Source organism: Simochromis diagramma, unplaced genomic scaffold (assembly GCF_900408965.1).
Source record: "Simochromis diagramma unplaced genomic scaffold, fSimDia1.1 OVJJ01000421.1, whole genome shotgun sequence".
Taxonomy (NCBI): domain Eukaryota; kingdom Metazoa; phylum Chordata; class Actinopteri; order Cichliformes; family Cichlidae; genus Simochromis; species Simochromis diagramma.
Window position 1 is genome coordinate 7,671,381 of NW_024387250.1, and position 21,415 is coordinate 7,692,795.

The window sequence follows — 21,415 nt, forward strand, 5'->3', positions numbered from 1 at the left end:
ACCAGAGGGCAGGTTACAATTTTCCTGTTGTCAGCGTGTTTGGCACACAACACAAGCTGATCTGAGTAGATTTGGGCAGGGTGAAAATGGCTCGACAAGTGTTACAGAGATCTGTTTGTGTGTCGTGTGTCTGAAACAAAAACATTTCAGCCGAAACACTGGAAAAGTGGATTTAAAATACCTCCAAATGTCAGTGTCAGTATCCGCATTGGTATCGGGTGCTAGTCATCACATTATTTTATATTTTTCTTAGAATTACTGTGTGTTATTGTGACGCCATTTTTACTCACTGTGACTGTGACTTCAGGTCCTCCAGGTGCGATGGGACATTCAGGCCCCGAAGGTCCCAAAGGACAAAAAGGAACTCAAGGTACACAAAACATTTCAAGTTAAAATTGAATTCATGATGTAGCTGCTCAGCTGAGTTAGAGCCACTGATCATCTCTGTGCTATATGTGTGATCAGGTGAACATGGAGCTGAGGGGCCACCGGGTCTTAGAGGTCGTGAGGGCCCAGTTGGCCCGAGAGGTGAGCCAGGACCTCCAGGCTTTGGAATTAAAGGCGACAGAGGTATGGTTCATACTCAGAGCAATCAAAGACCTCGTCTAGCTTGACTCGCAAACAGTTTGTCACTACAAGATCTTTTATGTTTGGCTTGTGCAGGTGCTCATGGAGATCCTGGGGTTCCTGGGCCTGTAGGACCTATCGGCCCCCCTGGACCAAAAGGTGAGATCAGTAAAGATGGAGCTTTCAAGTTCAAGTAAACAAACAAACAAAAACATCTATGAATGACTCCTTATTGAGCCATTTATGAGATGACAAGCATTTAATCCCTCGTGGTGTCTGTACCGTTTGCAGCAGCAGGTGGCAGTATAGAGTCAGTTTATGAATACAGCCTCAAGATGCAATTTGCAGCTGACATTACTTATCAAAACAAAAACAAAACAAACAAAGAATGGCCTATCATTGCTTTATTTGTATTCATACTCTCCAGAAATATGTTTTATTTGAGACTTCATGCGTAATTAAACTCATACGTCTTTCCTGTTTTTCCAAATAGTGTTACCAAAACACTTAGAAAGCTTTGGTTTAGAAAACACTGGAAAAAAGTTGTTGTTTTTTTCACTACAGTTATTTATTTACTTATTCATTTATTTTACATCTGTGTCACTTTAGAGCAATTTTGATTTCTCAGTGTAATGAAAGAAAGAAAGCTCAAGCTTTCCTAAAGTGCCAATGTGAATCAAAACAGTTTTTAAATTCTTATCTTTGTCCAAATGCTGTTATAATTATTAATTGCTAATTATTCTTTCAGGTGCACAGGGGCTGTCTGGACTTTCTGGGCCACCAGGTTAGTGCATTAAATCGAATTCATCTACTTGCTTAGCAGAATTTACTACAAAATGCATTTAGCACCAGCTGAAAATAGCATCATTAGTGTTTTAACTTCATTCCTGGCCTTTAACATGAACTGCTTTGTGATAGGTCAACCAGGTCTTCAAGGTTTCCGTGGCGAATCAGGGCCTCCTGGGGCTAAAGGTGGGTTTCACACTACTCACCTGCTAAATAGTGTGAAATTCATAGTTAAATTATTTATTTTTGATATATTATAACGTCTTTTTCTTACTCTGCAGGTGATAGAGGGCTTGCTGGAATCCAGGGACTTAAAGGTTTGTTGTACATCCTGTCAGGATTTTAAAGGACCCTGTGTTGGGCTTGTTGATCAGAGTTTAATTCATTGTTTATTTCAGGTGACACTGGTGACAAAGGTCCCAGAGGTGCACAAGGTCAGCACAGCTTTGTAATTGAAACTGGATTTGTAGATGCAAAATTAGCATGTTTTAAACTCCGTTCAGTCTCTTAATTTTCTGATCGAGTTGTCTGACTTCTCAGGTGAATCCGGTTTACCAGGTCCGCCCGGGCCAGCTGGAGAAAAAGGCTCCAAAGGATCAGTGGGTGAGTCAGAGGACGTCTAACCTCGGATAGTAGATTCTAATAGATTCTCAGACACTCGGACTGTGGTACTGTGCTCGACTGCCTCCTGGTGTTTCATGTGGTTGTTTAGAACCTGCAGGAGCATGAAACAACATTCTCTGTCAAAGAGGAGTCTGCTCATAAGGCTTCCTCTGTCTATAGCTAAGACTTGTTATTAAGTCAGCAGCATATGCGTTTATGTTTTAGATAAATTAAATATAAAATATTTTCTGATTTTTGCCCATCAGGACTTTCTGGACAAGATGGCGCAAAGGGATCAAGAGGTGAATAACTCATCATATAAGCACTGCATTTGCACTAATTTACATATTATTTAAATAAGAATATAGAACAGATATAGGTAAAATTAATACATTTATTTCACACAAGTGTAAAATAGAATAATTAAAATAAAAATACATCAAAATAAATAAATCCTATTGCTATTCCTTGGGCCCAGGTGACCAAGGACCAGCTGGGCCTCCTGGACTCAGAGGTCCTGCTGGGCCTCCTGGCGATAATGGACTTCCAGGTAAGGTTGCTGCTCTAACACATTAGCAGATAATAAATCTGCTACATATATTCAGAAATATATTCATAATATTTCCCTTCTGTAGGAACACCTGGACTTCAAGGACCACCAGGTACGACTGTGCCATTAATACCTCTCCTGTTGTAGCATATTATTAATTCTCTGGGGGTGACACTTTGAATGCTGACCACACTGATGATGTACTTAAATTGTATTTTAGGGATACCAGGAAATCCAGGACAACCCGGCACCAAAGGTACAGCTGCGTATGTCTGCCTGCAAGTTTTTTTTGTGCTGTTGATTATGACTTTAACACCTTAACTTGAGATGTGCATGTCTGTTTAAGGTGACACTGGTGCACCAGGACGCATCATCAATGCAGGTAACAGAACATCATGAAATGTATATTTTAACAGACTCCTGATAAAGACTGGAATTTGACATCTGATAATCACATACATTTAGCAGCTGGCTCCACTGCTGTTGGCATCCCAGGAGCACCTGGGCCTGCCGGTCCTCCTGGTCCCCCTGGGGCTCCAGGATTATCAGGTCTGACGCTTGATAGCCCAAAAAAATAGTTGGACATCCATTTCATCGCTGAATTATAGTACCAGCATTAATGTTTTGTTTTTTTATCTTTAATTTACCTCCTCAGGTCCCATCGGCCCTGCTGGTCTGCCTGGCCAACCTGGTACGTCATTGTGGTTTTTCTTGTTCTCAACTTGAATTTTCCTTTCAGACTCAGATTAAAACCCTAAATGTTTGCCTTTTCAGGTCCTAAAGGTGACAGAGGAGAAAAGGGAGACGTGGGAGAATCAGGACTATCCTCGAGTAAGAGTGAGACGGTTTCTTCAAGCAGAACAGATAGTGAGTACTTTTGAATGAATTTTTTGAGGCGTGCTGTATTCAAGGGCCTGGACTTCTATCTATCTATCTATCTATCTATCTAGTATCAGAGTTTGGTGGCCAATGCTAACTTTACATACAATAGGTTCCACTGTTTTACTACCACTGAAGAATCACATTTTTTACTTTAACCTGTCCCCCACTTGAGTTAGCATTACTTTGATAGTAGCCATTATTCAGTATTTGCCACTTCTCTTTAATAAACTTGTTTTTGTTTGTGCTTCAGGGCTGTTTCGTGACAATGGAGGTTTGGCACAGTCTGGCCCACCCGGCCCACCGGGTCCACCTGGGCCTCCAGGACGTCCAGGTAGATAACACATTTTATATTTAGTAGAAGTTTCCAGCACATCTTCACATTGTTCTAAGGCGCACAGAGGAGAGGATAAAGTCTAAAGAGCCCAAAGCCCCAGGAACACTTACTGTAGTCTAGACTAGTCAATCAATACAGTTGTTCTATAACATTATAGACATAATAACAGGTAACATCTTTAAAAGTTGTGTGGGATTTGTTTGACACAATGAAAAATACCTACTGAGTCATTTGAAAATGTTTTTTATTAGGAGATTCCAGACAAGGACCTCCAGGACCACCTGGGCCCCCAGGCCAGCCAGGCAAGTTTCTGTCTCAGCGCTGTTGTCACTGCGTGTGAATCTGATCCATTCTTCATGTAAAAACTCTTATTTTGTTCTTTCTAGGTTATGGAAGACCAGGACCTAAAGGAGACAAAGGGGACTCCAGCTTTGTATCCAGCGCTGGTGGTATGATCCACAGTCATAATTCTGTTATATCTAGATTTGGGTTTTACATGTAATTAGTAGCAACAGAGCAATGCCACTGACTTCAGCACTGTTCTTCTTACAGCAGCCTTATATCCAGGACCACCAGGACCTCCTGGGCCTCCCGGGGCTAAAGGATCAACAGGTGATTAGTCTTTGTGAAGTGGTCTGATCTCTGCCTCTCTATTAGCTCTTTATCATACAATTTTTTTATCTTTGTTTTAGGTCTTCAAGGGCCCAGGGGATACCAAGGTATGATTTTTATCTTTAATTTTTGTCTATATTTTGGCTTTTTTTAAAATCATGCATCCATTTATACCAAGCCTCTCTGCTTATATGCTTATATAACTTATATAACTCTTAAATAATTGACATTTGTGTCTCAGGTGAAACCGGTCAGCCAGGTGTGCCCGGCACCCCGGGAACACCAGGAACCAACGAGAGAGGTCAGGACTTCTAAATAATCACATTACAATTAAATTAAGCCATGTTTACACATGAACTTCAGAGGGGGCAATTGCACAAGCTGACACAACACAACGTCTGAATTAGAGAGCTGGCACATTAAAAAATACAGTATGCTGTATCATGTTACTTCAGATGTTTTTGTATCAATTCTGACTTACAGTGTCAACATATGGTGGAGGACGTGGGCTCCCAGGACCACCGGGTCCACCAGGGCCTCCAGGGCCTCAAGGACTCAAAGGTAAAGCTAACAGCACTCTTAAATCAGTGGATGAGATGCGTTATATTAGCTGTATGAACTGTGAGTTTGTCACGCAACAATACATTTGTTGTTTATCTTCCAGGGGACACTGGAGCTCCTGGGATTCCTTCAAGAGGTAGATAAAATCATGAACCGTGTCCTCATTTCTGTTTACAATTATAGACAAAGTCACGAGTGTCTTCTTCTTAAAAACAGAAATAGTTCACAGTGGCTTTAAAGTCCACTTGTACTCCACAGGATTTTAACTGTCAGGTTTTTTTTCTTCCCCAGGCTCAATCTCAGTCACGTCAGGTCCTCCTGGTCCTCCAGGTCCTGCTGGCCCTCCAGGCTTGCCGGGCTCCTTTGCTTCTTCTACTGAGATGCGGCAGTACATCAGTGACTATTTAAGTAAGAGTCTTTCTAAAGGGAGATCACTTTCAGAGGGCAGAACATGGTATTGACTTGTTCCATTTCAGGTAGAGCCAGGCAATCTGCCATTCCTGGACCTCCAGGTCCACCTGGACCACCAGGACCCCCTGGAACCTACTCAGGCTCTATAGATGACATCTCTCTTCGTGTCATAGCATACCTACGACGTAAGCATTTTTTAATTATGTGAGAGAGATGAATACTTATTTCAGAGACACAGTCAGTAAACTAGAACCACCTCTAAATGTTTTGTGTAATTTCAGGTTCAGACTCAGGATTCAGCTTGGGTGTTCAGGGTCCTCCAGGACCACCTGGTCCTCCTGGACCTGCCTCTGGATCCCTGACAGTCAGCGGTCTCATAGCTATGCTTCAGAGTGAGTACAATATATATTTTAGCTGTATCATTCCCAGCTTGCATTCAGCACAGCACCTCTACAGTCTCTTCATCATCATCTATCATGCATCATTTTTTGTTTTTTAAGCTTGGATGCACCAAGCTAAACTGTGTCTTTGCTCTGATCTGTCCAGGAGATGACGTGAGGAGATATTTGACAGGACCACCAGGGCCACAAGGGCCACCAGGACCACCAGGGACATCAGTAGGACTTTCAGGCAGTTATAGAGTAGAGGAGATAGCTACATATGTCTTCAATTTCATGAACGGTTAGCAAAGATTCTTACCTAAAAACACTAAACATGGATACAGCAACTGGGCTTAAACTAATGGGTTTTATGTTATTTATAGAGAGAGGGATTGCAAGAGGTCCACCTGGGCCACGTGGTCTTCCTGGGGTTCCAGGGCCTCCTGGTCCAGCAGGGTCTGGCTTCACTACCGCTACTATTGACTATTCTGCACTAATAAAGAGTAAGAGCATTTAATTAGTGTCTGTCTCTTTTTATTAACAGACACCAACATGTTTTATCTGGATAACCAAAATAACCTGCATACAGAATGATCTGGATTCAAAGTTTCTATAAAGTCACTCATCTTCTTCCTCATATCTTCAACTTTTTTAGATTCAGATTTCCGTTCATGGATCGCATCTGCTGTGCAACAAGGCCCTCCTGGTCCTCCGGGTGTTCCAGGGCTACCTGGCCCTACTGGCCCTCAGGGCCCGCCAGGAGTCTCCACTGCTACTGTGTATGGGGCAGGAGGTCGTGGCTACAGCTTGGAAGAAATCCAGCGTTACTTGCAGGGTATGTCTAACAGAGAGAGTGACAATAGTCTTGTGTTTACGAAGCGACGTCTAATCATGAAAAATCACTTGGATACTAACTGTTTAAGGGTCGACTAAATAATTTTACAGCAGTGGAAATAATTTTAAAAGTATCAGAAATGTTATCCATCCACGAATTAAATTTCAATTAGTACTCAAAGAAATTTTATTTGTGAACAAAAATTAGAAGTTTGAGCTCCTGTCTCTTTAAGACCATTTTCGCCCGATTGGTTGCCCCTCACCAGGCTTCCGCAAACAGAATTCAGTGCTCCACCGCTTTATCTGAGGCCAAGATAAAGCCAGAGTAATGTCATCTTGGCACAGTAGTAGAAAGAAATAATTTAAAACCAAGTATTTGGCTCACCACTGTTTATTTTATGTATGCTGACCATATTATTTAGAACATCCAAATTCTATAATACATTCATATTATATATTACTGAAAATTAGGACAGGTTTAGAGATGCAAATGAAGAAGAAGAAGAAGCGGTCTTTTGTGGGATGAGTCATGAAGTTCTGGCTTATTATGAAATACATATCAATCATATCTTTTAATCTTGAGTTTAATACAAGATTAATTTTTAATTTGTAAAATTTAATTTGGACGGGTTTTGCTTTTTTCTATTCATCTTCTTATTTAAACATGCAGTTAGTGGGGATAGGTTAATTGGTCAATCTGTGAGTGAACGTGAGTGCGAATGGTTGTCTGTGTCTCTATGTGTTAGCCCTGCGACAGACTGGCGACCTGTCCAGGGTGTACCCCGCCTCTCGCCCTGTGACAGCTGGATAGGCTCCAGCGCCCCACGCGACCCTGGAAAGGATAAGCGGAAGTGAATGGATGGATGGATGGATGGATCTTCTTATTTAATCCAAAATCAGTTTGTGCCAGCTTTGTTCATCTTGGTCTCTGTTCTCTGCCAGGTTCTGGGTTTAGAGGTCTTCCTGGCCCTCCTGGTCCTCCAGGTCCACAGGGTCCACCAGGCACTTACACTGGATCAGTTTCTTACAGTGGGAACTTCCCCAGGGAGAGCATCCGCACTGAAATTCAGCAGTATCTAACCAGTAAGCTTTTAACATCCCACACAGATACAAATATGAAAAAACATTCCCAGCAGCACAGATGAGAGCAGATATGACACATTTTCTCTCTCCAGGTGACAGTGTTCGCCGTACCATCACGGGACCTCCAGGGCCTCCCGGTCCAAGGGGTCTGAAAGGAGAGCGTGGAGAGCCAGGCTACCAGACCTACGCACAGAGCCAGACCTATGCTCAGGGTGACTCTCACAACAACCCACAGATCAGACAGATTGATGTCAGCAAGCTTGCTGAGACACTGGACTACTCTAATGTCGCCACAAAAGTTACAGACTACATCAAGAGTAAGTAGATTACCAGTTACTCTACCAGTTTTTGTACCTTTGTGGCAGATGTGCTGTTAGAATTACAGTTCCTATATTGCTGGGAATTCTACATGCTAGACCTGACGTTCAATGTTTCTTAAGGCCTGTTTCTTAGCCAGTACGGTTTTTTGCATTTTTTGGCAAAAAAATGGCACCATAACAATTATATTATGATATTAGCAATAGTGCATTGGTTAATGCATTCATCTAACAAGTGTAAGATTCCTGGTTCAAGTCAGAGAGGAGACAAAAAACCCTCACAGGGTTGCATCAGGAAGGGTATTATCACAACTCTGAATTCAGATTCAGTTAGAAGAATTTGAATTAAGTCTCTGTCTCCAAATTAAGCACAACAGTGCTGCATCCATTATGAGCAGCCTCTTCTGTGAATGCTCTATGCTTGGCAAACCACTGAAAAATGGTAGCGTGTTGCATGTTAATAACAGATACACAGAGCCCGATCCCAGTACGGGGACCTTGAGGATTTGAGTACTTCTCACTTAGGCCGATGAAAGACATGCAAATTAACTTATATGACTACAGTGCCTTCTTTTTTTCAAATAACTTTTCTGCAGGCCAGGGCCTGCTGCAAGGGTATTCAGGTGGGGCTTCTTTGACCACAAATGTTCGAGCTATTCAAGGCCCGCCAGGCCCGCCTGGCCCTCCTGGACCACCTGGTCACAGTCGTGTTTTTGCAGCTTACGGCAATATCACAGCTGATCTCATGGACTTCTTCAGAGGTAAATATACTTATGATTTTCCACCCACTTGAACTGTCTCAACTTCTGAAGTGTTGCTAAACAGTGCAGTTTTACCTCTAACAAATCTGTTTTCTGTCCTTTCACAGTCTATGGCACCATTCCCGGCCCTTCAGGAAGCCCTGGGCCAAAAGGGGAAAGAGGGTACCCAGGACCCAAAGGAGACAAAGGTACACAAAACAGATTTTATTCAGTGCGTACAGGTAGAGTAACATTTTAGTGCAGAAACAACAAGAGTGTTTTGTATGGTTACAGGTGATCCTGGACCTCCAGGTTTACCTGGAATACCAGGGACATATACTGTCCAAATTCCACACAGAGTGCAGAAGAGGGAAGCAGGTAAGCTATTATTATGTCAAACTACAGGAAAAACAACCAATTACATGCAATACTGTGCAAAAGTCTTGAATCAACGCTCATTTCTTGACATTTTGCTTCTAAGGAGCCAGACTTTCTTGTAATTTTTGTTGAGGAACAGTTCTCTAGGATTTCTGTAGGTTTTTCAAAGGTTTTCTTTCAGCATTGGCTGCTTTTTCACTTCTTTTCAGTTCACTCATTGTTCCTGACCATCTTTAGAGGAATATTTATTTTATGTGATAAGCCACTTAACACTGACCTATGAATCAGTCAGGCATAAAAAATGATCAACTGTCATGTTTACACATAGCAGACAACTTATATTTTTAGGCTCTTAGTTATCAGCAGTTAGTTTTTAAACCAACAAGGTGATTCCCAAATAGATCTTAGCCAAAAATACAGACTATCTCAGCATGGTGTGCAGTGTGACCTTTACAAAATTTGAGGAAACTGGATAAGTGGCAGGTCTAAAAACTATGTACAGTAGATGAACAGTATCTGAAAGTGAATCTGAAGGGAAACTTTGTGCCACACGACACAAGAACGGGACTGAAAATCAGTGGCGACTGGTCTTATTATCAATATGTGCAGGGGAGTTTAGGGGACAGGTACAACAGTGTGTCTATAAGCTATCTAGAAAACACAATGGTTTTGAGGCTATGGAATCATCCTGACAGACTGGAACAAAAGGAAGCCAGTGTCCAAAGGTCTTTGAATGTCCTTCAGGAACCCTGGAGAACTATTCCTGAAGACTAAAAGAAAAAACAAGAAAGCTTTCCCTAGTGTTTAGGCTGTGGTAAAGAGTAAAGGTTGTTGTACTAAATATTGACTTCCGAACATGTTAGAATTTTCCAAATGCTTTTTTTGCGTTCTATACTGTATTTCCATGTGTTTGCACATATTTTCAATTTTCCTAGCAAAATATAAAGAAATGAGGGGTGCCGGTTTTGCACAGTACCGTACATATGAACCAGTGCATTCCTACAACTCTTTTTCATCCCCTGCAGGCAATAAACTTGTTGGTCGTCGTCAGAAGCGTCGCCGTCAGGCTGGCAGCGGTTAAAGGGCTAACATACTACTGGATCCTAACAGATTTCATTTCATTTTCACTCAGTTTTTTTTTTTAGGTCTTTAACTGTACCAATTTAAGTAGCTAAAATGCTTTTCACTGTTTCCAACTGTAGAAAAGTCAGTTTGAGAAAATAAAAGCAGCCAGAAAAATGCATCAGTGTCTTTAAAACAGCTTCAGTAGACATTAAGGGTTTTTCAGGCATATACTTCATTTTGTTTTAATCATGTGGGTGTATAATGTTTACTCTGTTTAATTAGAAGCTTGCAATCAGACTTTTTCCTGGGGCAGCTTTGTTTACGAGAATATATTTTTAAGCAACAAGTAGCAGTCGCTGATATTTTTTGCATCTTTTTCCACACTGAGTGCCTGGTGTACCTTTTTTTTTTTTTTTTTTTTTTAAATTGTTGTCATTTGAGGATTATATTGTATTGAGGGCTATATAAGTGTATCCATAAGCATTCGTTGCATACAAATTACAACAGCTTACTCTTTAAATGCATATATATATATATTACTATGTAAACCTGACAGTCTCAGACAGAGGGAGGGTTACAGTTAATGTTGCTGCAGGCACAACTGATAATTGTGGGTTAGAGACACATTGTTGGCGTGGTTGAAAGAGTGACTCGGATGATCACTAAGAAGTGGATTGGATTGTATATTTTTTGTGTGAAAGGGCACTGAATTTGATATATTTTTCTTTATACCTTTAAGTGTTGCAGAGATTAAGTTATAAAATGTTCCCAGATTATGTTTTTACATGATTATACCTATTGACATTTTGTCAATATAAAAAAAGAAAAAAGAAGGAAAAACAAAAGAAAAATAAACCTATTTTTGGACTTGTGAGTTTTGATATTTGTACTACTAAATTTGTCTAAAAATAAAATTCACTCGAGTTGCCAAATAAACAGTCAATATTTTATTTACAAGAAAAAAAAAATGTCCATATATAAAGACACATTAAATACATTTCATCTGACATAAAAAAAATGCATATACTAAAGAATATTCATTGTGATAGAATGAAACATTAAAATGCTGTAACATAACAAAATAAAAAAATATTTGAAATCTATTGGTCGAATGGTGTAATTCACATGACAGCCTCCAGAAACTCCAATAAAAATCCAGCATTTATGACAAAAATCAAATCAATGTTTATATATAAGCATACAGAAATTATAACATGCATCGATGCTATACGGTGGCAAATGAAACTACAGTAATTTCTTGTTGTGAACCATCAATACTTTATCGTAAAACACAGCAGAGGGCATCTCCTCACACACTGAAACTCGTACAGTTAAAGGACTGCTCTCAACAAGTGCAAAAGTTCACCATGAAGAGCGATTACAGCATACCATGAACACAGGCTTAGAAGATTAGGCATGGCTGTAAAATACTAAGGGCATATTTGAAAAAAAGGAAAAGGAAAAAAAAAAGAAGCTAAAAGTAATTTTAATAAAAGGAAAACAACATGTTGAAACAATTCAGCTTGGAGTTTGATTAGGCTTTGGTGAGACAAAATTTTCTACTGCATATTTTTTTCTTTAGCTCATGTGGCAATACAGTGCAAATCAAAAGCTTTACATTCCTTCGGTAATTATTCTTTACAAGACGTCATTAGTTTGTGAGATTGCTGCTTACAGTCAAAGGGAGAACTGATTTAGTTAACGTCAAAAAACAAAAACAAACAAAACAAAAAAAAAACAACCCAAAAAACCCCAACAGGCCACCTCTGTGTTTTGCTGACCGGCACTGAAATCAAATTATGTGCTAAATCAACAGATATATTTTTTGTTCATTCATCTCTTAAGATGTTGAAATGCTTCTGGCAAGCACAGTATTTATTTAAACCTCATATCTAGGTACACACCTACAACACAGTACATTATTTTTCATCTGAACTCACAGCCTCCCGATCCCAACATTTTAACTCCCGTTAGACATCAGACACTGTGCACAGAAGACTACACAGACATAACAAAGTCTTACATCTATACATGGTTGTCTTTTGACTCCGTCGCCCTTCAGCAAGGTCTACTACTACATGCAGCCAAACTAAATCTCAGAGCAGTCTTTGATAACCAGCTTGTGTGAATCGATTACACTGATCTCATGACATCTTGTGATTATGAGCAGAATTGATAACCAGTTTTTTAAGTGCAAAACATTCAGGTGGGAATTTATTTACTGCAAGCTGCAGAAAATGCAGGGAAGGGCCTAAACGCAGAAAAAAAAAAGAAAAAAAAAGAAGAACACGAGGCACTGGAGATTATTCATATTGTAGCAGAGCTGAGTTTAACGATAATAATCTGAAAAGCATGACTGACCTCAGCTACCAACCGCAGACTTTTAAAAATCTGAACATGCTCAAAACAAGTGCATATCATTCATTTAGAGTCTTCCCAGCAAGCTGAGGAAACCCAATTAAGTAATGGAACGGTGTGTAGGCACGTCATGCTCGCGAATGGTGGAACTTAAGTAGTGAAACGTGTTCACGTTTTCAGTTAGCGGTCAGACAAATGACGCCTCGGCTCGTCCTTCAAACTCCACTCCTTTTTAAACTCTGGAGGAGTCGAGTTTGAGAGCAGAGTTTGACAGCAGTCTGCTTTGCAGCACGGACGCACATTAGGCTACAAACCAGAGTTATTCAGGTTTGGGATGGGATAAAATTTGGATACTCGACTCTGAGTGGTTGGATTAAGGCATTCAGATTCACCACTCATCTTGAAGAAGACCTCCTGCTCCTGGAGCTTCCGTGTGAACTCCTCCTCTAACGCCTGCAGGGGGCAGCACATACAAACAGAGTCAACCAGTTTGAAGATAATATGAAAAATTCTGTTGAGACAGCCTGCACAGGTGGATCCTGAACATGGCGTCACTAGAAAGAAAATGGAAGAAATAAAGTCACAAACATGGATAACGAGCATACCTTCTTCCTTGGTCTTAGCTTCTCTCTCCACTCCTTGATCTCTTGGCTGTGTTCCTCATCCAGCTCCTTCAGCTTTTGGGTCTCATGTTCAATCAGAAGGTGGCATTTCTCATTCTGAAAGAAAATGTGTGTTAACACGGTGCTGTCATGATTAATGAATCCTGTATACGTCCCTACACTGCGACATATCTTGCTTTTTATTCCTTTAAAAATAGATGCTGTCTGACATCTTTAATTTGTCCTCTACTTATTTTCTGATAATCTTCATAAGTCACTGTTCATTTATGAATCTGTTGCAGTCACTTTCAGTCAGCAGAGAAAAAACTTAAAGGATTAAAGATTAAAAACTTAAAATGCACATTAAATATGCAGTATTAAATAAATGATAAAAAACCTTATAAATTAATAATCATGTTAAACTAGAATTACTGCACTGCAGTTTTACTTCATAGCAAACAGGCTGCAGATTCCATTCGAGTTCAGACTCATAACAAATGTAGTTAAGACTGAAAGTATTTAGTAGATTAGAATCAATCTGCTATAGCAGAAAGATTAGTATCTACCTGCTCCAGAGTTATGGTGCTGAATTAAGGGTCGCAAAGTGTTTTTGCAGCGCATTTGCAGTTTCAAAGTGAAACTGACCTTTAACCTTTTGGATAAAAATGAATTAGATTCAACTTCTTTTTTTTCCAGAATGACATTTTTGTCATAATTAGTATATTAATTATTTAACTGTTGCCAGAAAGCATTTAATTCAGCTCTGTGATCAGAATAAGATCAATAGTAAGAGTGTGAAGTGACCGGCAACACCTAATAGAAATCGATAGCGCCGGCCTCCAGAAACTCTTTCTACAGGATGCACATAAACATTTGCAACATGAGCATGGATTAACCGAAGCAATAAAAACAGAGGATAGATATACGAGGAAGCCATAAATATTAATGGCATTTAGTGAGAATATTTCAAACAATAGTACCAAGTACAATTATGATTGCATGTTTTAAATAGCCTCTGCTACAAATGTAGCCTTGTTAATGTTTACTTTTCATTAGCATTAAAAGAAAGAAAAACTACTGAATCCTGTTGAATTTGAATGTCACAAATTATTATTTTTTAAACTGTATATATTCTTGATGTGGTTATACTGCAGCCTACACAGGAAGTACCCAGTCTTTCACCCTATCACAGCTGGAATAAGCTTCCTGTGACCTAAAGTTAGATGAGTTGTTAAGAAGATGGATGGAAGGATGGATGGATGGATGACGTGGTTGTGTGTGTTTTGCTCAATACTCTGGAGCTCCATAGAAATGTAGTTTAAAACATAAACATAAGATAGAGTGTGAATGTGAGCGCGTTGAGCTCCACCTGCAGCTGCTGCAGCTCCCTGATGTTTGAGTCACACTGTAGCTGCAAATCTCTCATCTGGTTCTCATGTTTCTGGTGTTGGTGCAGTCTCTCGCCCTTTTGTCTCTTTTCTTCCTGCAAAGCAAACTGGACCATGGAGACAAAAACACAACAGACAGATGTGAGCATGATTTGCGGTTTTCACACAAGGCATAGGAACTGCTAAAAATGATGCATTTTTTTTCCTCTATGCCTTTGGTCATAGTGTCTATTTCAAATAAACTGACTGTGACTACAAAACAACACAAGCATGTTGCGTATTAACATTCAGAATGTCAGCGAATAAACCATTTGCACAAACTAAAATTTAAGATTTCCTCCAAGATCGTTCACTGAGCTTTCATCCACAAAACTAAACTGAAAGTGCAACTTGAGAATGATGGCGTCAGTATGGATTGTGAAATGGTGAGTTGGAAAGTTTCTGGTCTGAGATCCAAACAGGCTGGAATAATAAAGGGTACTGTGTTTGTATTGGTCAGCGCCCAGGTGTGAGTCTAAGCCAGTGTGAAACATTACTGCTGAGAGAAAGAGGAGGAAAAAAACCCCCAACAAAAACTGATGTCCAGTCTCTTCTTTTAAAATGGTCAAACATCACTAGCCCGAGCTCGCAGCGCCTCTACCTGTTTTATCCGCTCTCTCTCCTGCTCTGCGGTGATGGATGCTGTGGCGGTGATGCGGAGACTCTTCTTGAACATAGCCATGCGGGTCTTGGCCTCGCTCCGTTGGATCTTGGGCAGACGCACCCTCTCTTGAGTCTGTTTGTTCTTCAGCTCCTCTATCAGACGCTGGTTGTAGCCCTGCATTTGCTCCATCTCCTATAAAACACACGTATGCCCACAGTTTTGTTTTAGTGGGGTTATTTAAATTTTACAGTTACATTTACAGTTCCACTCTGTGCTTGTACCTTTTCATGCCTTTTCAACAGCTGGTGTCTCTGCATGAAGTACTGGTCTTTCAGCTGCTGCTTCAGCAGTTGGTGCTTTTCCTGCAGATGGCGCTCCTCCAGCTCCCACATGGCTGCCTCTCGAGCTACAAAACACATGTGAGCACAAACAAGGCTAAACAGAACAAAAAACATGTGCATGCATGTTTGCTGGTTACCAACAGGGGTCTGAAAACCAAACAAAAAGGCAAAATTGGATAGGCAGCAGCACATCCCCTTAAACACAGTGTCTCAGTCGTCTGGATGTCACAGTCAGAATTTACACACTTGGCAAGCAAAAGAGGCATCACTGACATCAACTTCCTCTACACGCTGACTCAAAAATAAAAGTACATCTCAGGCTGTGGTTTCTTTCATGTCTGTGTCTGGCATGAAAATGAGGTTTGAGACACTTGACTCTTGCACAGGATACGTGAGGTAAGTTGTTTGCCTTTTTGTCATGTTTAAAACAGCAGCACCAGCAGTCTTAAGACAGAGTGGCACAAAATGTGGTATCTCTGACTATGTTCTCAGTGTTCGTGTGAATATAACACTGCAGCGTAATTCGAATCAGTGATCACCAGATTTACAACACAATTACAAGTCAACTGGTAAACACGAGGACCCTGTAAACCTAAAATACCCTGTGATCATTTGTGTAGCTCAATAATCTAATTCCTATGGCATACATTACACAATTACCCTTAAAAAAAGATAACTCCAAAACAGAGCAGTAACAGAGTCGAGTCTTCTACCTCTCATTAACTGCTGTTTGTGGTTAAGGCAGTCTCTCTCAATCGTGGCAATCTCCACTTTATGCTGCTGGATGATTTTCTTTAGAGCTCCATCCAAGTCTTGCTGCTGCTTCTGTAGGAACTCTTGCTCCTGAGGAGAGAAGAGCAGTGAGAAACTGCCTGGGGAAGACATGGAGATCACTCAGAGACAGCAAAAAGTAGAGAGGGGAAGCACAGCAGTGTCACAGTTAGACTGCATCTTAATGATCGAATCTGCCTGAAGCAAAATAATGTAATCTAGCCATTCACTTCAAAATTCAGTACAACACAGAGCACTAAGATGTCACATCATCAACTGGACTCAGCAAAAGAGACACTCAGAGTTCATGGATGGCAACGATCCACAATGGAAGTGAAGAAAGAAAAGTTAACAGTTTAGTAGAGATACTGTGGCAAAGTTTTATGTAAGACAACATCTACAGTGACATTCACATCGTCCAGAAACCAGCCTACATTATGCATGACTAATTGCATAAGAAGCCAAATTTTCTATTTATTTTATTTAACTTTATCTAGCTAGTGTTAACTGTAAGTTGTATTGCGATTATAAAACTATTATTAGGTAAAACTGATCATATAACTCACTTGATTATAAGAAAACTAAGGTAACGCTGTTATTATACAGTTGAATCCAAATTAAGATGGTTCAAGTGTGATCTCATAATCCACTTATACACAATGAGTGACTCATCTGCCCTGAAAGGCAGGCTGTCTATATTGGCTGACAAAGACAAACATGGATCCAGACAGAATTCATCAAGAGCTGCCACACAGCGGTGCAACCCAGATTTAATCTAGTCTTAAGCAAACGGTGTAATACAAGATAAATACCATATAAAATACACAGACTTGATGTATAACATTTGTGAACTGGTGGAGGAAAAATACTGAGCAAGAGAGGAAGAAAGAACCACTGCACAAACACAGTGATGACAACACTCAAAAAGGGAAAAAAAAAAAAAAAAATCCCAACGTTGCCCATGCTTACATGTGTTGAACCATCACAAACTATCCTGTCATGTAACTTCACACACATCTAAGTATGGGCCAGAGATGAAGAGATACGGGGCGGGATGGGGGGGGCACTTACATCCTGCATCTGAGCGTTGAAGAGTGCGCATGAGGACAACTGAAAAGACTGTATCATAACCTGGGCCACTGCCTGTGGAGGAGAGCACACAGCGCACTTGCCCTGATCAGGGACAGACAGCACACAGCAGCCTGAGGATCTCTCACGTCAACACTCACTCAGCACTCACACAGATCCTTCCTACATTAAAAATGGGTTTTCCACTTTGGGATTGTTGGTGAGTTTAAGGCTCGCGGCGAGGTCTGGATGAATGTTAGGAAGTCAATCAATTAGTTGTCAAAACTCTTTGTCTTGCCATGCTTCAAAGCAGCTCAGAATTTTAGCATTTTTGTTAAATCCAGCTGGTAAAAAAAGCAGTTTTGTTACTTTCCATGCTACTGACTTACAGAATATTTAAAACAAAATAAATTAAGGTTTACCTTTCAAAGAAAAGAAGACATTTGTTTGTGTGTCTCAGACTGAGCGCAGGAAAACCAAGTTTGAAAAGGTCTTTCAGTAACGATCTTTACTGTGGAGACAAAAGCTATGTCTGCAGTCGCTCCTTTGTTAAGAGAGCCTGAATGGTGCCTGAGGTAGCTGGTAAATTGAGATCTGACACTTCTGAATCATCATCACCACCACAGACTGTATGATCACCACTGACAAGTGTAGCATTACATAATTAAATTCCACATATGTAGTGTCAGGAACAAAGATGAAGAATTGCATTGTGGGATGTTTTGTACTTGATGGACGGGTGTGGGATGTGCAGTATTGAGTAGCAGACTACATGTTATGGTTATTACATTTTGGACACTTTTCAAAGGAGAAAACCTTACAGTGCATCTAATAATGATTATTTTTTGTTTTGAGCAGTCATCAGTTAAAATAAATGATTTTTCCATATCAGTGAAGATGGAGATAAACAAGTATTCAGATTTGAAAGCAAATCTAAAACATTAAATTTGTGTTTCTTTTGTTTTGTTGATTCATTTTCTGAGGAAAAATAAAAAATATTCAGAACCCGATTTGATTTTTAACACTGACATGTGTTCAGTGGCCGCACCACAAATTTTACTTCCATAAAGATTCTAATATTCATTTTTTGGTTACAGCTGGAAATCTCAAAGTTCAATTATATTTTTCATTACTGAGGAAAACAGTAAAAGGTGGATGTTGCTTCCTTTGAGGCAATTTAATTTTTTGTTCCTCCTACCTTTATTTAATAAAAGGCTGAATATTGTAAAAATCTTTTTAATATAGTCCAATACAACACTTCCACTGCTATGTGTGACAAAGTAGGAAAATTAAATCTTTATCATAGGATAGAAATCATGAAAGCAAAAAATTTGTCAGAAACCTTGTAACTTCACTGGTGACTGTATGTTATAATTTATTTCTCCTGAACAAATCTTCATATATATGTGTAGCATAAAGGGAATTGCTATTTTTTTTAAAGCTTCTACCTGAAGCACAAATTTGGTTTTGCCAAAATTCAGTGAGAGCTAACCATTTAACTGTAGCGTGTACATGGTATTATTAAAATCTTAGAGAAAATTTTTTATAAAGAAGGAGAATATATTCAAAAGTCAATACAGCTCAGTAGGTAGTAGATAGATAGCAGATAGGGAGCAATTATATACACAGATAATACTCCAGACACAGAAGGTGATGCTTTACCTCTGCAGTGTTGAGGAGTGTGAGGTCCTCCTTTAAGCGTTTCATGAGCTCTTTTTTCTTGTGTTTGGGTGAATGTCCAACTTCCTGTATGGCCTAAAGTGTGTATGTGCAGAATCGGTTTGATCTCTATAGTCAGAAAATCTAACAAAGCTGGCCAACAACAGTAAGAGTCATGCACTGCCCAGTCTGAGAGGAGAGATACTGGATCCAGCCACCAACTGATTTAAAGTCAACATGCTTAATTTCCACCTCCTGCATTTAACGTTTCTTTGAACTGTCGACTTGACCCCCATGAGTTAGAGTCATGTTAAAAGAAAGAATTTGACATGTGCACGGCAGAAGATGTTAGCCTCAAAAACAGCTCGCCCTACATTACTTTGCATTCGATTAAGTCTCGCAGCCATGAACATGATGATTCGTGGGGGAAAACAAAGAAAAAGATAAAAATAGAATAACTGAGTTGGAATTGTTTTGTAATTACAAATTAGATTTAACAGTGTAATAAAGCAGGTTCAACATGGTTTTCTTCCAATTTGCCATTTATAGAGGACTTATAATTTTGTTAATAATGAATCTGTTGATTATTTATCCATCTTGACCTTAAGATTTCCAAAAGAATACTGCAGCACTATTGAAGACAATTCCATGTCAGTTAGTCAGACCAAAGGCATTTATTATTTGACCCAAATAAGCCCAACACCACTTGGAAAACCTTTCAAATCTGGCCATCCCATGACCAAAGCAACCTCACACACTCATACAAGAAACATGGTTAGTTAAATGCACAGTAACAGTACATTTCAATAAAGAATACAACATGACAAAATGCAAAAAACACATCTTATCCATAGCCTAATTCTTGGATTTTTACATCTAAACACCAAGAAAGCAAACGCAAGCCAACCTGTAAAACAGCATTAAGTACAATGGCAATAACAAGTAAGTAGCCTAAGCATCAAACTGGGAGGAGCATGGCAACCACCAAGGCATCATCGTACACAACAGATGGCAATAAGCACTACTGCCCTTAAGGACATAAAAAGGCACACCCAGAGAAGCATTTAAAGGCTACTAAAGAGCACAGAAAGAGCCAGGAAAGACTTATAAAGACCAAGCGTGAGAATATCTGCACCATCAAGCAAAAGCTTAGGACATCAACATGTCAAGATACTATCCTGACTTTTTGTAAACAGTTTTCTAAAAATAACAAACACACCCCAGGAGCAAAGTATTTCTTAAGCTGCAACCAGAAGCCTCTGGGCAGATGAATAATGGATACAACAACATGAATGAGCAGCATCTAGGAGAAGGATAGCACAGCCTGTCTGGGTAACATTTGCACACATACAGCAGGGCGCACCACTCCCATAGGATTAGTATGAGACAGCCAGGTTAGCCACCGGCTAAGTTGTAAACACATGCAGTACACATCACATGCAGCTGCTCTGGATCACAAGCTCCCAAATTTAAGTACTACTCAGCCCACTTCCACAGAGAAACACACATGCAGGGTCATACCTCTTTCTTGCGGTTCTTCAGCATGTTTTGGAACTTTGAGAGCTCCTTGTCTTGATCTGCTTTGATCCGTTTGGCTTCGTCTCGGAGCCGGCTGGTGTGATCCTGTTCCAGTCGCTCAATGGTCTGTTTCTGCTTCTTCTCAAGATTCTCCACTTCTTGGTCGTATTGACGCTTTTTAGCCTGCAGAATTGATACGCACTAGGGTCACCCTGACTATTCCAAAACAATATTTATTTATATTAGATTTTACATAATCTCTTTGTTTTTTTGTACGTTTTTTCATTTTGCTTTTAATGCAAATTAAAGTTTCCAATATTGTGAAAATTAAGCAGTTAAGGAAAATCTGGCAGCACATTTGATGTAAACACTTGCATTAAATTTAGCCCAGATTTGACATTAAGGTGCTTGTTTTTCAAGGAGCTAGCCAAATGCCAAAAAAAGAAGAAAGAAAAAAAACCCCATCACACTAGTGCAGTACAACCAGAGTGACTCACAGTAGTTTCCTGTTCAAAACGCCTGTAGATCTGCTCTCGCTGCTGCTGCAGCTTGTCGCTCAGCTGCTGCTGGGCCCTTTGCTCCTCTTTCTGGAGGAGGCGAAGCTCTCTCAACTCCTGCCGCCTGCAGTGAACATATCAATATAAGGGCATAATATTTACTTATTAAAAAAAAAAAATCGAATACTTTTTTCACAAAAACATGGATGGAATTTTATGGTTGCACATCAGTGACTTTTTAAAAAAATATATCTAAATGTTTATTTCAACTTTAGTGACTCATTCATACTCTATGGCTTTTCGTGCTTTGATGAATCTTTTTAAAATTTTTGATACACATTTGTGTCATATATTACTAACAGGAGGGTTGTGCAGTAGTCAGACAGCACTTGTACACACAGTAACAGCAACATGCCTCATGTCTTTACAAGGCAACATGAGAAATGACAGTAATATAATGCGGCATT

At 39.8% G+C, this 21,415-nt stretch overlaps 2 protein-coding genes across 9 annotated transcripts in view; one reads left to right on the forward strand and one right to left on the reverse strand.

Annotated features, from left to right (window-relative positions):
- col17a1b (collagen, type XVII, alpha 1b) overlaps positions 1-11,035 on the forward strand; it is a 23,540-nt gene extending 12,505 nt beyond the window's left edge. For 2 of the 4 annotated variants that reach the window (XM_040001412.1, XM_040001415.1), the window contains 36 exons: positions 308-370; positions 466-570; positions 664-726; positions 1,316-1,351; positions 1,486-1,539; positions 1,635-1,670; positions 1,752-1,787; positions 1,894-1,956; positions 2,223-2,258; positions 2,435-2,506; positions 2,592-2,618; positions 2,727-2,762; positions 2,853-2,888; positions 2,972-3,055; positions 3,162-3,197; positions 3,281-3,373; positions 3,639-3,719; positions 3,974-4,024; positions 4,109-4,171; positions 4,275-4,334; positions 4,415-4,441; positions 4,576-4,635; positions 4,818-4,895; positions 4,999-5,031; positions 5,187-5,303; positions 5,372-5,491; positions 5,588-5,698; positions 5,853-5,987; positions 6,070-6,189; positions 6,342-6,521; positions 7,463-7,603; positions 7,696-7,920; positions 8,517-8,681; positions 8,789-8,869; positions 8,955-9,038; positions 10,064-11,035. In XM_040001412.1, coding sequence (XP_039857346.1) covers positions 308-370; positions 466-570; positions 664-726; positions 1,316-1,351; positions 1,486-1,539; positions 1,635-1,670; positions 1,752-1,787; positions 1,894-1,956; positions 2,223-2,258; positions 2,435-2,506; positions 2,592-2,618; positions 2,727-2,762; positions 2,853-2,888; positions 2,972-3,055; positions 3,162-3,197; positions 3,281-3,373; positions 3,639-3,719; positions 3,974-4,024; positions 4,109-4,171; positions 4,275-4,334; positions 4,415-4,441; positions 4,576-4,635; positions 4,818-4,895; positions 4,999-5,031; positions 5,187-5,303; positions 5,372-5,491; positions 5,588-5,698; positions 5,853-5,987; positions 6,070-6,189; positions 6,342-6,521; positions 7,463-7,603; positions 7,696-7,920; positions 8,517-8,681; positions 8,789-8,869; positions 8,955-9,038; positions 10,064-10,119 — 2,864 coding nt within the window. In that variant the 3' untranslated portion in view covers positions 10,120-11,035. The remainder of the gene's footprint in view (positions 1-307; positions 371-465; positions 571-663; positions 727-1,315; positions 1,352-1,485; positions 1,540-1,634; positions 1,671-1,751; positions 1,788-1,893; positions 1,957-2,222; positions 2,259-2,434; positions 2,507-2,591; positions 2,619-2,726; positions 2,763-2,852; positions 2,889-2,971; positions 3,056-3,161; positions 3,198-3,280; positions 3,374-3,638; positions 3,720-3,973; positions 4,025-4,108; positions 4,172-4,274; positions 4,335-4,414; positions 4,442-4,575; positions 4,636-4,817; positions 4,896-4,998; positions 5,032-5,186; positions 5,304-5,371; positions 5,492-5,587; positions 5,699-5,852; positions 5,988-6,069; positions 6,190-6,341; positions 6,522-7,462; positions 7,604-7,695; positions 7,921-8,516; positions 8,682-8,788; positions 8,870-8,954; positions 9,039-10,063) is intronic. The other 2 variants (XM_040001414.1, XM_040001413.1) reach the window with 2 other exon arrangements.
- The window catches only part of slka (STE20-like kinase a), a 21,726-nt gene continuing 10,797 nt past the window's right edge, over positions 10,487-21,415 (reverse strand). For 2 of the 5 annotated variants that reach the window (XM_040001421.1, XM_040001420.1), the window contains 10 exons: positions 20,949-21,072; positions 20,455-20,634; positions 18,937-19,029; positions 17,278-17,349; positions 16,149-16,278; positions 15,376-15,500; positions 15,092-15,286; positions 14,433-14,558; positions 13,067-13,180; positions 10,487-12,914 (listed from right to left, as the gene is read on the reverse strand). In XM_040001421.1, coding sequence (XP_039857355.1) covers positions 12,768-12,914; positions 13,067-13,180; positions 14,433-14,558; positions 15,092-15,286; positions 15,376-15,500; positions 16,149-16,278; positions 17,278-17,349; positions 18,937-19,029; positions 20,455-20,634; positions 20,949-21,072 — 1,306 coding nt within the window. In that variant the 3' untranslated portion in view covers positions 10,487-12,767. The remainder of the gene's footprint in view (positions 12,915-13,066; positions 13,181-14,432; positions 14,559-15,091; positions 15,287-15,375; positions 15,501-16,148; positions 16,279-17,277; positions 17,350-18,936; positions 19,030-20,454; positions 20,635-20,948; positions 21,073-21,415) is intronic. The other 3 variants (XM_040001423.1, XM_040001422.1, XM_040001424.1) reach the window with 3 other exon arrangements.